This window comes from Nerophis lumbriciformis, linkage group LG20 (assembly GCF_033978685.3).
Source record: "Nerophis lumbriciformis linkage group LG20, RoL_Nlum_v2.1, whole genome shotgun sequence".
Taxonomy (NCBI): domain Eukaryota; kingdom Metazoa; phylum Chordata; class Actinopteri; order Syngnathiformes; family Syngnathidae; genus Nerophis; species Nerophis lumbriciformis.
The window spans coordinates 4,910,115-4,929,331 of NC_084567.2; the positions used below are offsets into that span (position 1 = coordinate 4,910,115).

General features: G+C 38.4%; 1 protein-coding gene across 1 annotated transcript in view; it reads left to right on the top strand.

Annotated features, from left to right (window-relative positions):
* Nucleotides 1–10,206, top strand: part of LOC133619220 (uncharacterized) — a 30,969-nt gene extending 20,763 nt beyond the window's left edge. Inside the window, exon 2 of the mRNA XM_061980158.2 lies at nucleotides 8,847–10,206. Coding sequence (XP_061836142.2) covers nucleotides 8,847–9,811 — 965 coding nt within the window. The 3' untranslated portion in view covers nucleotides 9,812–10,206. The remainder of the gene's footprint in view (nucleotides 1–8,846) is intronic.
* The last annotated feature ends 9,011 nt before the right edge of the window (nucleotides 10,207–19,217 follow it).

A 19,217-nucleotide genomic window follows, 5' to 3' on the forward strand; every position in this document is an offset into this window, starting at 1 on the left:
ATACATTTGGCAACAACATGCACTTTGAGAGTGCAGACAGCCCAATTTTCATCAATTAATATATTCTGTAGACATACCCTCATCCGCGTTCTTTTCCTGAAAGCTGATCTGTCCAGTTTTGGAGTTGACGTCAGCAGGCCAGGGAAGCTCGGGTCGATGGGGGGTTTAGCTCGCTCGTCTGCGGGAACAAACTGCCGCCATTGCTTGCCGTGCTACCGACATCCTTTGTCCCTGAATTGCTCACACACTCCGGCAGATTCAATGGGGGTCTGGCGGCAGATTTCTTTGACTTTATGGTTGGAAATGCATCTGCTTTGAGTGTCGCAGGATATCCACACATTCTTGCCATCTCTGTCGTAGCATAGCTTTCGTCGGTAAAGTGTGCGGAACAAACAACATTTCGTCGGCTTATCCCACAGCCTCGTATTTTGAACAAATTTCGTCCAATTTCTTGCCACTTTCGCATCTTTGGGCCACTGGTGCAACTTGAATCCGTCCCTGTTCGTGTTGTTACACCCTCCGACAACACACCGACGAAAGTGAGAAAATGGCGGATTGCTTCCCGAGAGCGAATAATAGAAAGGCGTTTAATTCGCCAAAATTCACCCATTTAGAGTTCGGAAATCGGTTAAAAAAATATATGGTCTTTTTTCTGCAACATCAAGGTATATATTGACGCTTACATAGGTCTGGTGATAATGTTCCCCTTTAAAATCAACACTTCTAATTATATTTTTAGAACGAGTTGTTTTTATTAGATTCGTACTCATTTATTTGGCTTTTATTGCTTTTCTATTTATACTATGTATTTCATGCCCTCGTGATAGTTGCCGATTTGGTGGCTGCAGGATTAGGTCTCTGCTTTTTGCAGATGATGTGGTCCTGATGGCTTCATCTAGCCAGGATCTTCAGCTCTCACTGGATCGGTTCGCAGCCGAGTGTGAAGCGACTGGGATGAGAATCAGCACCTCCAAGTCCGAGTCCATGGTTCTCGCCCGGAAAAGGGTGGAGTGCCATCTCCGGGTTGGGGAGGAGATCTTGCCCCAAGTGGAGGAGTTCAAGTACCTCGGAGTCTTGTTGACGAGTGAGGGAAGAGTGGATGGTGAGATCGACAGGCGGATCGGTGCGGCGTCTTCAGTAATGCGGACGCTGTATCGATCCGTTGTGGTGAAGAAGGAGCTGAGCCGGAAGGCAAAGCTCTCAATTTACCGGTCGATCTACGTTCCCATCCTAACCTATGGTCATGAGCTTTGGGTTATGACCGAAAGGACAAGATCACGGGTACAAGCGGCCGAAATGAGTTTCCTCCGCCGGGTGGCGGGGCTCTCCCTTAGAGATAGGGTGAGAAGCTCTGTCATCCGGGGGGAGCTCAAAGTAAAGCCGCTGCTCCTCCACATCGAGAGGAGCCAGATGAGGTGGTTCGGGCATCTAGTCAGGATGCCACCCGAGCGCCTCCCTAGGGAGTTGTTTAGGGCACGTCCGACCGGTAGGAGGCCACGAGGAAGACCCAGGACACGTTGGGAAGACTATGTCTCCCGGATGGCCTGGGAACGCCTCGGGATCCCCCGGGAGGAGCTGGACGAAGTGGCTGGGGAGAGGGAAGTCTGGGCTTCCCTGCTTAGGCTGCTGCCCCCGCGACCCGACCTCGGATAAGCGGAAGAAGATGGATGGATGGATGGATAGTTGCCTTTTCGGTTCTGTTTAATTCCAGATACATTTTCATCATAAATTAATCCATCAGTTCATTATAACCGTATCATATCATACCACCACCAAAGGAACATTTTTTAAAAAGTAAAAACATAAGAACTAACAATTTGCAGTCGTGTTGTGATGACAGTTAGCTATCTAGATGGCTATTATTAGCTAACCCACGAAGCTAGTGCACATGCTACATGCTGCCGTTGTTACGTCATTACCTGGTGTAAGCTGCAAGTGAGCGGAACATAATGCTTAAAATACTTTGGAAATTAGCGCCCTCTAAGCGTTCACGTAAAGGTTATCAACAGATCCATTTAGGGACCCTCTAAGTTTTCCCAGGACCCACTCAAATCACCACCTGTGGGTTTTGGGGACTCACAGCATCACTGGTCATTTTGTTATGTGCATAAGTACCATTATGATGGGTAATGTAATCGCATGTAATATGATGTCAGTCATAAATATAACCTGAGGGAAATATGAAACTTCAAACATTTGTATGCACATAAAACACTTAAAACCTTTGGTGTATTCATATGTGGGGTTAAATCATACTTGCCAACCCTCCCAAATTTTCCGGGAGACTCCCGAAATTCAGCGCCTCTCCCGAAAACCTCCCGAGACAAATATTCTCCCGAAAATCTCCCGATTTTCAGCCTTTTTTTATGACAGGATGACAACAGGGTGACAAGAACTAAATCATCCAGACTAGAGATAAATTGTATTATTATGTTTATCTTACCTAAAAATAAATATATTTATTAATTACAAAAAAACTAAATACATTTTTACTATATTTAGCTAAAAACATCAAAATTAATTGTGTTTTTATTTGTATTTTTTCTGACTCCTTATTACATCCAACCATAGAATTATACATTAAAATAAACATATATGAAATAATTAATTTTAAATAATCATAATAATTCATTTAAAATGACCATATTTAATTATTAAAATAATTGCTTGTTTATCAACAGCTTTAGCATTTTATTCTTTACATTTTGAAGCTCCCAGAAGCCAAGTTATGTTATATCCTTAAGATTTATTTATGCAAGTTTGAAGTATCAATTATCTAAACACAGTTTTGTTTGCATATTTTCAGGATGTAGATATATATATATATATATATATATATATATAATATATATATATATATATATATATATATATATATATATATATGTATATGTATGTATGTATGTATATGTATGTATATATGTATATATATTTCATATATATATATATATAAATGTATGTACTGTATGTATATATATATATATATATATATATATATATATATATATATGAAATACTTGACTTGGTGAATTCTAGCTGTCAATATACACCTCCCCTCTTAACCACACCCCCGCCCACAACCACGCCCCAGTCCCACACCCGACCACGCCCCCCCCACCCCACCCCCCGAAATCGGAAGTCTCAATGTTGGCAAGTATGGGTTAAATTAAAAATGGCTTAAGCAAAGAACTTAAGCAACATACAAACCCCGTTTCCATATGAGTTGGGACATTGTGTTAGATGTAAATATAAACGGAATACAATGATTTGCAAATCCTTTTCAACCCATATTCAATTGAATATGCTACAAAGACAACATATTTGATGTTCAAACTGATAAACAATTTTTTTTTTTTTTGCAAATAATCATTAACTTTAGAATTTGATGCCAGCAACACGTGACAAAGAAGTTGGGAAAGGTGGCAATAAATACTGATAAAGTTGAGGAATGCTCATCGAACACTTATTTGGAACATCCCACAGGTGAACAGGCAAATTGGGAACAGGTGGGTGCCATGATTGGGTATAAAAGTAGATTCCATGAAATGCTCAGTCATTCACAAACAAGGATGGGGCGAGGGTCACCACTTTGTCAACAAATGCGTGAGTAAATTGTTGAACAGTTTAAGAAAAACCTTTCTCAACCTGCTATTGCAAGGAATTTAGGGATTTCACCATCTAAGCTCCGTAATATCATCAAAGGGTTCAGAGAATCTGGAGAAATCACTGCACGTAAGCAGCTAAGCCTGTGACCTTCGATCCCTCAGGCTGTACTGCATCAACAAGCGACATCAGCGTGTAAAGGATATCACCACATGGGCTCAGGAACACTTCAGAAACCCACTGTCAGTAACTACAGTTGGTCGCTACATCTGTAAGTGCAAGTTAAAACTCTCCTATGCAAGGCGAAAACCGTTTATCAACAACACCCAGAAACGCCGTCGGCTTCGCTGGGCCTGAGCTCATCTAAGATGGACTGATACAAAGTGGAAAAGTGTTCTGTGGTCTGACGAGTCCACATTTCAAATTGTTTTTGGAAACTGTGGATGTGTCGTGTCCTCCGGACCAAAGAGGAAAAGAACCATCCGGATTGTTGTAGGCGCAAAGTGTAAAAGCCAGCATGTGTGATGGTATGGGGGTGTATTAGTGCCCAAGACATGGGTAACTTACACATCTGAGAAGGCGCCATTAATGCTGAAAGGTACATACAGGTTTTGTTGCCATCCAAGCAACGTTACCATGGACGCCCCTGCTTATTTCAGCAAGACAATGCCAAGCCACGTATTACATCAACGTGGCTTCATAGTAAAAGAGTGTGGGTACTAGACTGGCCTGCCTGTAGTCCAGACCTGTATCTTATTGAAAATGTGTGGCGCATTATGAAGCCTAAAATAGCACAATGGAGACCCCCGGACTGTTGAACAACTTAAGCTGTACATCAAGCAAGAATGGGAAAGAATTCCACCTGAGAAGCTTCACAAATGTGTCTCCTCAGTTCCCAAACGTTTACTGAGTGTTGTTAAAAGGAAAGGCCATGTAACACAGTGGTGAACATGCCCTTTCCCAACTACTCTGGCACGTGTTGCAACCATGAAATTCCATAATAATTTTAATTTGCAAAAAAAAAAAAAAGTTTATGAGTTTGAACATCAAATATGTTGTCTTTGTAGTGCATTCAACTGAATATGGGTTGAAAAGGATTTGCAAATCATTGTATTCCGTTTATATTTACATCTAACACAATTTCCCAACTCATATGGAAACAGGGTTTGTACAATTAGATCTAATTTAGGAAATAGTTCAAATTTTAAGATAACTTTATATACGAGAACGTATTCATTATTAATATGTATGTGTCAGAATAATTGTATCTAAGTTATCACAAAGCTATGTGTTGCCATGAGTTCCCGGCGAGAGGACAAAAGCTGTCTTTGATCTTACCAATCAAAAGGCTTGTAAAACTCCACTGTGTAGGATGGGAAGCGACATGAAGGTGTCGATTTCTTTGATGTATTGTAATCCACAGGAAGATTTTGTCTTGACCCGAGATCTACAAAGCGGAGAGGAAGTTGGACCTGACCCCCCTCCAGGCACCTTTTCTTTGAACTGCTTTGTAACCAAAGGCGACGGCTGTTTACGACCCCCCCTTCCTTTAGAAACAGCTGTTGCCATGTAATCAGGGAAAGTCCAAATAAAAGAGGAGGCGTACAATCGAAGACTGTACAAAGAGTACAGCCCAGACGTTTCTCCTCAAATGAGCCAAATTGAATTCTGTCTCTGTTTAATTCCTTGCTTCTTTGTCTGTTTAATAGATGTCATCAGTGTTTGAACCTGACAGTATGTATATATGTATGTTAAAGATTGAATGTAGGAAGTGATAGTTGATAGTACCGTATTTTCCGCACCATAAGCCGCCCTGGGTTATAAGCCGCGCCTTCAATGAACGGCATATTTCAAAACTTTGTCCACCTATAAGCCGCCCCGTGATATAAGCCGCATCTAACTGCGCTAAAGGGAATGTCAAAAAAACAGTCAGATAGGTCAGTTAAACTTTAATAATATATTAAAAACCAGCGTGATGTGGGCGCGCATGGAGTCGTATATCAACATGGACGGAGCTGCGTGAAAAAAGCCACCCGGCCTCTTCGCGTAAACTTACCTTAACCACTCGCTCATCTTTTCTTCATCCATCCATCCCTTCGAGTTAGCTTTTATGAGGACGCCGGCTGGAAAGGTCTCTTTTGGCAAGGTCTTCCTTTTGAATATCACCATGGGTGGAAGTTTCTGGCCATTAGCATGGCAAGCTAGAACCACAGTGAAGGATGACTTCTCATTCCCTGTGGTGCGAATATTCACCGTACGTGCTCCCGTTGTATCCACAGTGCGGTTCACAGGAATATCAAAAGTCAGTGGAACCTCGTCCATGTTGATAATGTTCTCTGGCCGGATCTTTTTTTCAGCTATCTTGTTTTTACAATATGCACGGAAAGTAGCCAGCTTTTCTTGAAAGTCTTTAGGCAGTTGCTGTGAAATAGTAGTTCGTGTGCGGATGGAGAGATTGCGTCTTTTCATGAACCGGAAACCTGTCGCTTAGTAGGAGCCATTTTGTGGTCTTTACAGATGTAAACACACAAAGGAAATGAAACGTAATATCCGCGCGCTTCTTCTTCTTCTTCTACGCGGGCGGGTGGTTGCTTACAGTAGAAGAAGAAGCGCTTCCTGTTCTATGGGGGCGGGTGCTTACCTTGGCGGTTGCTTGGCGTAGAAGAAGAAGCACTTCCTCTTCTACGGGGAAAAAAGATGGCGGCTGTTTACCGTAGTTGCGAGACCTAAACTTTATGAAAATGAATCTTAATATTAATCCATATATAAAGCGCACCGGGTTATAAGCCGCACTGTCAGCTTTTGAGTAAATTTGTGGTTTTTAGGTGCGGCTAATAGTGCGGAAAATACGGTAATAGTTGTAAAATGGGCAAGGGGTAGGAATAAAAGAAATCTGCTTCTTCCTACTCCGTTTCGGACATGTTAAACTTTGTATGACACTGTAAATAAGTGTTGTATTATTGCTTGGATTTTAATTAAGTCATGTACGGCTCATTAAATATGCGCGGTAGTCCAACGGTGTCTGTTCTCAACGGGTACTCAGCGCCATTTAGCCTTTCTCGAAGAAAAACGCCCCATAATTGTGTTATTTTCAGCTGTGCGAACCGTTCAAATCGCGAAAAGGATGAACATTTCTTCAGAGGTAATCAATAGTGATGGGTCCGGCAACACCGATGCTCATAGAGCAAAACCCTGTGTCGGTGCGCGTACCGCTTTTAGAAAGTCACGTGACCGATCATGAGCTGTTTTGGTCACGTGACCGATACGCGAACTGTGTCGCACTGACGCCTCCTCTGTGCCCTGTGAGCGGCTCTTTTCTACAGCCGGAGAAATAATAACTAAGAGAAATCGTCTAAAATGTAATACGTCGGAAAAACTTTTTCTTTTTTTTTTTTAATAAAAATGTGTAAAAAAATTAAATTAAAAAAATTCCCAGTCCACAATCATCCACAACACGTTCTCTTAGATTTCCATGTTATGATACATGTTCACATTATTTATTGACTGTATCTAAAAAAGATAAAAATATATTTTTATTTAAATGAAGATATGAAATAATCCTAAATGAAATACAATGACTTGGTTTATATTATTGTATATACTAGGGCAGGGGTCACCAACGCGGTGCCCGCGGGCACAAGGTAGCCCGTAAGGACCAGATCAGTCGCCCGCTGGCCTGTTCTAAAAATAGCTCAAAGAGCAGCACTTACCAGTGAGCTGCCTCTATTTTTTAAATTGTATTTATTTACTAGCAAGCTGGTCTCGCTTTGCTCGACATGTTTAATTCTAAAAGAGACAAAACTCAAATAGACTTTGAAAATCCAAAAAAATATTTTAAAGACTTGGTCTTCACTTGGAATAAGCGGTAGAAAATGGATGGATGGATGGGTCTTCACTTGTTTAAATAAATTCATTTATTTTTTTACTTTGCTTCTTATTACTTTTAGAAATACAATTTTAGAGAAAAAATACAACCTTAAAAATGATTTTAGGATTTTTAAACAAATATACCTTTTTACCTTTTAAATTTCTTCCTCTTCTTTCCTGACAATTTAAATCAATGTTCAAGTAATTTTTTTATTTTTTATTTTTTTTTGTAAAGAATAATAAATATTTTAGCTTCTGGTTTTTCGACGAAGAATATTTGTGAAATATTTCTTCAAACTTACTATGATTAAAATTCAAAAAAATTATTCTGGCAAATCTAGAAAATCTGTAGAATCAAATTTAAATCTTATTTCAAAGTATTTTGAATTTCTTTTAAAATTTTTGTTCTGGAAAATCTAGAAGAAATACGGATTTGTCTTTGTTAGAAATATAGCTTGGTCCAATTTGTTAAATATTCTAACAAAGTGCAGATTGGATTTTAACCAATTTAAAACATGTCATCAAAATTCTAAAATGTATCTTAATCAGGAAAAATTACTGATGATGTTCCATAAATTATTTTTTAAATTTTTTTCAAAAAGATTCAAATTAGCTAGTTTTTCTCTTCTTTTTGTCGGTTGAATTTTGAATTTTAAAGAGTCGAAATTGAAGATAAACTATGTTTCAAAATTGTATTTTAATTTTTTTCGTGTTTTCTCCTCTTTTAAACCGTTCAATTAAGTGTTTTTTTCATCATTTATTCTCTACAAAAAACCTTCCGTAAAAGGAAAAAAAAATGTACGACGGAATGACAGACAGAAATACCCATTTTTTTATATATATAAATTTATTTATTTAGCTATTGTTGTTTAAATCACACTTATGTGTAACTTACAAATGACAATATATTTATTTATTTAAGTGTGTATCAAACTGGTAGCCCTTCGCATTAATCAGTTCCCAAGAAGTAGTTTTTGGTTTCAAAAAGGTTGGTGACCCCTGTACTAGGGCATAAAATCAGTGTCAGTTGAGTCGGTCCATAGGTTGCCTGTAGGGATTTTTGATGTCCAGCAGATGTCAGTATTTAGTGACACAGTATCGACACAGTATCAATACAGTTTTGCAATGTGTCGAAACGCTTCATGACGCCTCATCAACCCATCACTAGTAATCAAGAATAGAGGCCCACACTCCAGTACAAGGGAGCAGAATCGAAGAACACACAAGTTTGCAGTGACCACTTTGTTAAAAGTTTTGTTTCCATGTTTGAAATAGATACAAACACAGTGCATAGAAAAATAGTGTGTAGCGAATAAAAAAAAAAACATCCCATGGATTATTTTAGCTCTAAAGTGTGTCTGTGTTGTGTCTCGCAGATGTCCAGCAGCTGATTGGTCATCCAGAAGAACCTTCTTCTCAGTCGCTGGGGGGGAGCTCCACTTTGAAGCAGGAAGCGTCACAGCCCTCCCACATTAAAGAGGAAGAAGATGAACTTTGGATCTCACAAGAGGGAGAGTGTCATCTAGGACTGGAGGAGGCTGATCTCACCAAGTTGCCACTGACGGTTGTCACTGTGAAGACTGAAGATGACGAAGAGAAACCACAAGCAGACAACCTTTTAGCGCCTCTCCCACATAGTGAGGCTGAAGACGAGGTTGAAGAAACTTTGAGCAGTGACACAGACTGTGAAGGTAATATGAGGACTGACAGCAATCACCGTAAAGAGAAGACAGTAAAAAGTTGGAGCTGCTCATTTTGTGGCAAAATCTTTACCAAAAAAAGCAATTTAACTTACCACGTGAGAACACACTTGGGTGAAAAACCATTTAGTTGCTCAATTTGTGGTAAAAGCTATGCTCAAAGGAGCATTTTGTCGGACCACATGAGAGCGCACACTGGAGAAAAACCGTTCAGCTGCTCAGTTTGCGACAAGAGCTTTTCACAGAAGAGGTATTTGACTGAACACATGAGAGCGCACACAGAAGAAAACCCAATTAAGTGTTCAGTTTGTGGCAAAAGCTTCACTAAAAATAGCAATTTGACCCAACACATGAGAACGCACACAGGAGAAAAACCATTTAATTGCTCGGATTGCGGCAAAAGCTTTTTTTCCAGAGCTGGTTGGACCCGACACACAATGAAACACACTGGAGAAAAACAATTCAGTTGTTCAGTCTGTAACAAGAGATTCCTTTATAATGCAGACATGGTAAGACACATAAGAACGCACACTGGAGAAAAACCATTCAAATGTTCAATATGCGGTAAAAGTTACACTCAAAGTGGAACTTTGTCTCATCACATGAGAACACACTCAGGAGAAAAAACAATGAGTTGCTAAATTTGTGGTAACTGATTTACCCAGAAGGCAACTACGTTAGCACAAGTAACCTTTTACTTGCTTAATGGTGGCGACAACTTCAAAGACTTCTTCATTGGGAAGTCTTCAATACATCCATCCATCCATTTTCTACCGCTTGTCCCTCTTAGGGAAGCAACTTGCATAGGCTGGGATAGGCTCCCATCAATACATCTAAGACATACAATTTTAGGTTCAACACATGCTGAAACACACACAAAAACACTTTCTTCAATTTGTGGTAAAAGGTTCTCGAAACGGAGTCATTTTAGCATTCATGGAGAAGAACCTTTTAAATGCTCCGTTCGTGGTTAAAGTTATTGGTGTAAGAAATGACTGTTCGCACACATGCAGACACACAACAGAAAATATAAATTCCTGTCCAGTTTGTGCAACAAGATTATTTCACCATGGAAGTGAGCCCCTATGTGTATGATACCAGATTATCTCATTAGTGAGTGGTGATAAGAAAAGCAGCTACACACATTTGATGGCTTGTTTGTGAGTAATATTACATATTCCAAAACAAAATTAAGTGAGAACCAATATGCTGGAGAACACACAGCCATAATCATAGTATAGATATAGGTAGTTATGTACATGTGCTGGCGAAGAAGTGGTCTTATGAAGCAAAATTAAAATGTTGTTTTTCAAAATGGCTCCTGACGTGTCTAATTTAGTACTACTGTGGCTGGGAAGTGTATAATACTGTTTTGGTATTTATATTTATTTTAGTTCAGGGTAGTTTGGTTTAGCATTTAAAAATAAAGCAAAAAAAGAATCTCATCAAATCTAACATATAAGCGCAAATTTTAAGAATGGGCAGATCAATCCAAATATCGATGTTATCGATACCAAGGGCACCAGATCGATACCTGAGTGATGATATCGATATTTTTCACAAATAGTTTAATGCTCATGTTACATATGCATTTTGTGTGACTCAAAACGTTATGTAGTGAAGGAGAAAAAGGGAATAATTTTGTTATTTTGTTTATTGTATTATTTTGTATATTGTTCTGCAAATGCTGATTAAAATAAATATTTGATTGCCAAAATTGCCCTGTGTTTTATTCTGATTATAGTGACGTTCAACATATTAAAGCGCAGTTGTCAAGGGTCTGATCTGTCCTTCCACATCATTTAAAGTGGCCCACCACTTCATTTTTTATGTGGCTCAACATTTCATTTTAGGTGGCCTGTGAAAGGCTGGAAAAAAAGAAATAAAGGAGAAAAAAAAGTACATTCTGGCTAGATGTATTTATTCTTTTTTTTTTTTTCAAGGCAAGTTATCCATCAATCTAAAAAATATAAGAATTCTCCAATTGTGTGACAAATCTATTATACGTTCATATTCATATTGTGGAGAATGCATGTATGTTTAAGAGTTATTTTCTTTATTCATAGTCATGTTTGGATCAGCTAGTATTTTTCCATGTATACTCTGTATACCCGTTTCTCTTTGTCTACAGAGGTCTGTGTAGTGTTTTAGGCATTCCTTTCTGGGGGGACTGCTTTCCGATTCAAGAAGTAGTTTCTTTCCGTTTGAATGTTAGACCATCCCGAGATGACGGTATGACTGTATTGATGTGGGCTGGTCTCCTGAAGCTTCAGTAAAACTTGATAATATTCCTATTCTGTCTTGATGGTCCTTCTTACTCAGCATATATGTAATCGAAAAAACTTGGGATTGACCAGTGACTAATTCCTTGAGAGGGAATACTGGCCAGACGCAACAATATATATACACGGTTACGCTGAGGGCATCCATAATTGCGACGTGGCCCTCAATAAAAACTAGTTTGACACTCCTGTGTTAAAAGTAACATCATTCAATTAATTTTATCTTGAAAAAATTCAGACAAAAATAACTATCAATATCGCGAAAGTGTTGATGTATTTACTAGTATTCGGATGGGATCGGATAATTCCCAGCCTTATAGTGCAGTGATGTGTATTTCTGATCTTGTCATCCTCCTCCGGACAGAAGGGTGACACGGCAGTGCGGCTGGATCAAAAGAGATGTCGGAGACGCTTTACTGAACCAAAAGGTGCTTTATTACAAGCAAGCATCATTATACAGGACTGAAGTTCCGGGAGGAGGTCAAGTCAAAAAAATTAGGCACTCCTAACTTGGAGGAGCTGAACCACAGTCATATATTCCTTCTTTCTCTGTCTGGGTGTGTGTTAATTCAGGAGAATACAACCTGACCATGTAAAGATGTGTTTGTGTATAAGTGAATGGGAAGACAACAGATGCATAGCATAACTTGTAGGTTGATGTTTAAGATAAACATGGAGTCTCTCCTCCAGGATAGAGCTATCACTTTTGCATTACGAAGTCTGAATGTATTGCCTCTTCTCATGAGAGAGCTAATTCCAGTCCACATGCGAATGTCCAACTAAGGCTCCTTAATTTATAATGGGCTCAACCATTATTTACTTAAACCTGGTGGTTCACTTTCTCCAAGTTGAATACAAACATTTTCCATATGTAGAACACAATATGAGTTAATTAATTCACTTCAGTAGCACAGAAAGCAAAACAGCGACAGCAAACACACACACAAAATCCATTAATGCCTCCAATATGTCTCATATATCATAACATTATTGCAATATGAAACAAAACCGGAAAAGGAAGTGACACTTTCAAAATAAAACAACATGGGGGGTTCCGGTAGTCTTGACACATTTTTTTAAGCAATAAAATGTAGTTTATTCATGCAATTTTTACTGAGATTGAATGAAAATAATTTGGTCTTGTAAAATGAATTTAGAAAAGTACAAAAATGACTCACATACGTCACAGTCATTTTTTAAAAACTTTAATTTTTACAAAATACTCAAATAATACCTTTAAAAAAATAACGGATTTTGCGGATAGGAAATATAAATATTTGAACCTAATTTTACACGTGTGAAACTAAAAAAATGTGAATGTCCTGCAAGGGAATTAGATTTACCAGGTGAAACTAACATATGACATTGATCATAACATGAAACTCAAGATATTTAAAGCCTTTGGAAAGCATTTACTTAATTATGGTTTACATCTTATGAAAACCTCAAATTGAAAATCTTAGAACATTTTAGGTTTTTAAAAACTGTAAACCATGATCATCCGAATTATGCAAATTGTCAAGACTAGGTCCTGGGTGTTTGCTTTTCCGGAAGGCAACGGAAAGTTGGCTCGGGCGAGACGGGAATGTGAGTACATGATTGTTTATTACTATCAAAAAAAGTACAAACAAAAAGCGCGCACAGTGGCGGAGAACAAACTATGAAACCAAAAGACTATAGCATTAATAAACAAAAACTTACTTGGCTTGGACTAAAGTTGCAGCATGAAAGATGGACATGAAAAAACAAGTGTCAGGAATGTGAAGAGCATAATTGTGGGATGTCGCCAGAAAGACAAACTGAAAACAATGAACTTAAATACTACAGACATGATTAATGAAAACAGGTGCTTGACTCAAAACGTGAAACAGGTGCGTGACGTGACAGGTGAAAACTAATGGGTTGCTATGGTGACAAACAAGAGTGCACAATGAGTCCAAACGTGAAACAGGTGAAACTAATGGGTAACCATGGAAACAAGACAAGGGAGTGAAAAGCCAGAAACTAAAGAGTCCAATAACTAAATAAAACAAAACATGACTAATACAAAACATGGTCACACAGACATGACACAAATACAAATATCCAAATCATGACTTGGCACATCTCACTTTGGGTTTATATCACATATCCGTTTCATATTTAAACTTAATTGTCTGAAATGATATTCTTTTTTGTTTGTTTCATCTGTACATATGTTTAAAAAGTAAAACAAATAAGTTCCTGTGACTGAAGTTTGAAACAAACCATTTTTGTTAATAATAAAACAATATAAAATAATAATAAATATGTACAATCGCGATCAAAAGTGCACATACACTTGTAAAGAACATAATGTCATGGCTGTCTTGAATTTCCAATCATTTGTACAACTCTTATTGATTGGAGCACATACTTGTTGGTCACAAAAAACATTCATGAAGTTTGGTTCTTTTATGAATTTATTATGGGTCTACTGAAAATGTGCTGGGTCAAAAGTATACATACAGCAATGTTAATATTTGCTTAAATGTCCCTTGACAAGTTTATCTGCAATAAGGCGCTTTTGGTAGCCATCCACAAGCTTCTGCTTCAATTTTTGACCACTCCTCTTGACAAAATTGGTGCAGTTCAGCTAAATGTGTTGGTTTTCTGACATGGACTTGTTTCTTCAGCATTGTCCACATGTTTAAGTCAGGACTTTGGGAAGGCCATTCTAAAACCTTCACTCTAGCCTGATTTAGCCATTCCTTTACCACTTTTGAGGTGTGTTTGGGGTCACTGTCCTGTTGGAAAACCCAACTGCGCCCAAGACCCAACCTCCGGGCTGATGATTTTAGCTTGTCCTGAAGAATTTGGAGGTAATCCTCCTTTTTCATTGTCCCATTTACTCTCTGTCAAGCACCAGTTCCATTGGCAGCAAAACAGGCCCAGAGCATACGAGCTTCTATAGAGAAATCTCGTTCGTTGGTTGACCTTTTTGATTACATTTGATTATATATATATATATATATATATATATATATATATACATACATATGTATATATATATATATATATATATATATATATATATACATATATATATATATATATATATACATATATATATATATATATACATATATATATATACATATATATATATATATATATATATATATATATATATATACATATATATATATATACATACATATGTATATATATATATATATATATATATATATATATATAAATATATATATATATATATATATATACATATATATATATATATATATATATATATATATACATACATATATATAGTATATATAGATACATATATATACTATATATAAATATATCTATCTGTCTATCTTTAGCTCTATATATAGAGAGAGAGAGCTAAAGATAGACGGATAGATATATTTATATATAGTATATATATGTATCTATATATACTATATAGATACATATAGTATATATAAATATACTATATGTATCTATAGTATATGTATCTATAGTGTATATATATACATATATATATATATATATATATATATATATATATATATATATATATATAAATAGAGAGAGAGAGAGAGAGAGAGAGAGAGAGAGCTAAAGATAGACAGAGATATATATATATATATATATATATCTCTGTCTATCTTTAGCTCTCTCTCTCTCTCTATGTATATATATATATATATATATATATATATATATATATATATATATATATATGTATATCTTTAGCTCTCTCTCTCTCTCTCTCTCTCTCTCTCTCTCTCTCTCTCTCTCTCTCTCTCTCTCTCTCTCTCTCTCTCTCTCTCTCTCTCTCTCTCTCTCTCTCTCGAACGAGATTTCTCTACAGAATCTCCTCTCTGGTCAACAAAAGCACCATGAAGATTCTCCTGGTACCCCAGCACCTCGAAAACCTTCAAATCTAGACTCCAAACATTCCAGAACAATCTAGTCAGATTACTTCTAGACCTCCACCCCAGATCACACCTCACTCCTACCCACTTCTCCAAAGTGGGCTGGCTCAGGGTGGAGGACAGAGTAAAACAACTTGCACTGAGCCTAGTAGCCGTGCGCAACCCGAGGGTCCCTGGTTCAATCCCCACCTAGTACCAACCTCGTCATGTCCGTTGTGTCCTGAGCAAGACACTTCACCCTTGCTCCTGATGGGTGCTGGTTAGCGCCTTGCATGGCAGCTCCCTCCATCAGTGTGTGAATGTGTGTGTGAATGGGTAAATGTGGAAGTAGTGTCAAAGCGCTTTGATTACCTTGAAGGTAGAAAAGCGCTATACAAGTACAACCCATTAGTCTATAAAATCCGCTACACCTCCCTGATACCGAAGTACATGTCAAACTACTTCCTTAACCACAACACCAGGGGGAGCGCCACTAACCACGTTAAATCCAGATTCCGATATAATCATACTTGCCAACCCACCCAAATTTTCCGGGAGACTCCCGAATTTCAGCGCCTCTCTCGAAAACCTCCCGGGACAAATATTCTCCCGAAAATCTCCCGATTTCCAGCCGAAGCTGGAGGCCACGCCCCCTCCAGCTCCATGCGGACCTGAGTGACGGGTTGACAGCCTGTTTTCACGTCCGCTTTCTCACGATATAAACAGCGGGCCTGCCCAATCACGTTATAACATCTATGGCTTTTAGAGAGTGCACAACTGCGCACACAACAAGGAGACGAAGCAGAAGAACGAGGAATATACAGACATGGGGACGCCGACAACGAGTAAGATGAAGAAATACGCTTGTAAGTTCCAAAATGATTGGAAACAAGAATTTCAGTTTATCCAGGACAGCTCAAAGGGGAAGGGGTATGCTGCCTGTAAATTTTGTAGAACAGACTTCTCCATTGAACACGGTGGCCGAACGTATATACTCACTCATTAATGGTCAGCGAAGCACAAGGCATCGGCAGCGCATAAATATATATATATATAGATAGAATTCACTGAAACTCAAGTATTTCTTATATATAAATATATATGAAATACTTGACCCCCCCCCCCCCCATCTCCTGAATTCGGAGGTCTCAAGGTTGGCAAGTATGGATATAACAAATAACAAAGGTCTTAACTCATTCTCTTTCTATGCCACATCAATATGGAATGCACTCCCAACAGGTGGAAAAGAAAGGGCATCTCTATCCTCCTTCAAAACCGCACTAAAAGAACACCTCCAGACAACTTCAACCCTAAACTAACACCCTCCCTCCCACATCCTACTTCCCCAGATTGTAAATAATCAAATGTAGATACTTTTTCTTATGCTTTATGATCTCTCTGTCTCTCTCTCTCTATGCCCACTACTTGCTGTACATATCCTACCAAGTCAAACCTACACTGTTCCAGTGTCCATTTCTCTGATGATGCAATTGTTGATGACTGAAGTGTTGATATCAATCAAACCTAACCCCCCCACCCCCCCACATCCCGGATTGTAAATAATGTAAATAATTCAATGTATATACTCTAATGATTATTTTGTGTGATGACTGTATTATGATGATAGTATATATTTGTATCATGAATCAATTTAAGTGGACCCCGACTCAAACAAGTTGAAAAACTTATTGGGGTGTTACCATTTAGTGGTCAATTGTACGGAATATGTACTTCACTGTGCAAATCTACTAATAAAAGCTTCAATCAATCAATTAATCAATCAATATATATATATATATATATATATATATATACTACCGTTCAAAAGTTTGGGGTCACCCAAACAATTTTGTGTTTTCCATGAAAAGTCACACTTATTCACCACCATACGTTGTGAAATGAATAGAAAATAGAGTCAAGACATTGACAAGGTTAGAAATAATGTTTTGTATTTTACATAAGATCTTTTTCCATCAAAATTTGCTTTCGTCAAAGAATCCTCCATTTGCAGCAATTACAGCATTGCAGACCTTTGGCATTCTAGCTGTTAATTTGTTGAGGTAATCTGGAGAAATTGCACCTCACGCTTCTAGAAGCAGCTCCCACAAGTTGGATTGGTTGGATGAGCACTTCTTGCGTACCATACGGTCAAGCTGCTCCCACAACAGCTCAATGGGGTTCAGATCTGGTGACTGCGCTGGCCACTCCATTACCGATAGAATACCAGCTGCCTGCTTCTTCTCTAAATAGTTCTTGCACAATTTGGAGGTGTGTTTTGGGTCATTGTCCTGTTGTAGGATGAAATTGGCTCCAATCAAGCGCTGTCCACTGGGTATGGCATGGCGTTGCAAAATGGAGTGATAGCCTTCCTTATTCAGAATCCCTTTTACCCTGTACAAATCTCCCACCTTACCAGCACCAAAGCAACCCCAGACCATCACATTACTACCTCCACCATGCTTAACAGATGGCGTCAGGCATTCTTCCAGCATCTTTTCAGTTGTTCTGCGTCTCACAAACGTTCTTCTTTGTGATCCAAACACCTCAAACTTGGATTCATCCGTCCACAACACTTTTTTCCAGTCTTCCTCTGTCCAATGTCTGTGTTCTTTTGCCCATCTTAATCTCTTTCTTTTATTGGCCAGTTCAGATATGGCTTTTTCTTTGCCACTCTGCCATGAAGCCCAGAATCCCGCAGCCGCCTCTTCACTGTAGATGTTGACGCTGGTGTTTTGCGGGTACTATTTAATGAAGATGCCAGTTGGGGACCTGTGAGGCGTCTGTTTCTCAAACTTGAGACTCTAATGTACTTATCTTCTTGCTCAGTTGTGCAACGCGACCTCCCGCTTCTTTTCCTACTCTGGTTAGAGCCTGTTTGTGCTGTCCTCTGAAGGCAGTAGTACACACCGTTGTAGGAAATCTTCAAATTCTTAGCAATTTCTCGCATGGAATAGCCTTCATTTCTAAGAACAAGAATAGACTGTCGAGTTTCAGATGAAAGTTCTCTTTTTCTGGCCATTTTGAGCGTTTAATTGACCCCACAAATGTGATGCTCCAGAAACTCAATCTGCTCAAAGGAAGGTCAGTTTTGTAGCTTCTGTCCCGAGCTAAACTGTTTTCAGATGTGTGAACGTGATTGCACAAGGGTTTTCTAATCATCAATTAGCCTTCTGAGCCAATGAGCAAACACATTGTACCATTAGAACACTGGAGTGATAGTTGCTTGAAATGGGCCTCTATACACCTATGTAGATATTGCACCAAAAACCAGACATTTGCAGCTAGAATAGTCATTTACCACATTAGCAATGTATAGAGTGTATTTCTTTAAAGTTAAGACTAGTTTAAAGTTATCTTCATTGAAAAGTACAGTGCATTTCCTTTAAAAATATGGACATTTCATATGTATATATCAGTGACGTGCGGTGAGGTTGATGGCTGGTGAGGCACTGACTTCATCACAGTCAGATTTACAAACATATGAACCCTAAAGAGTATCTTATTCACCATTTGATTGGCAGCAGTTAACGGGTTATGTTTAAAAGCTCATACCAGCATTCTTCCCTGCTTGGCACTCAGCATCAAGGGTTGGAATTGGGGGTTAAATCACCAAAAATGATTCCCGGGCGCGGCACCGCTGCTGCCCACTGCTCCCCTCACCTCCCAGGGGGTGAACAAGGGGATGGGTCGAATGCAGACGACACATTTCATTACACCTAGTGTGTGTGTGACAATCATTGGTACTTTAACTTAACTTTAACTTTACACATACAAACTGTAGCACACAAAAAAGGACATTTAATAAAAAAAAACGTTATTATAGTCTTACCTTTACTTATAAATGAAGTCCACAACTAAAGCCCTCACTTAAACTTTCCACG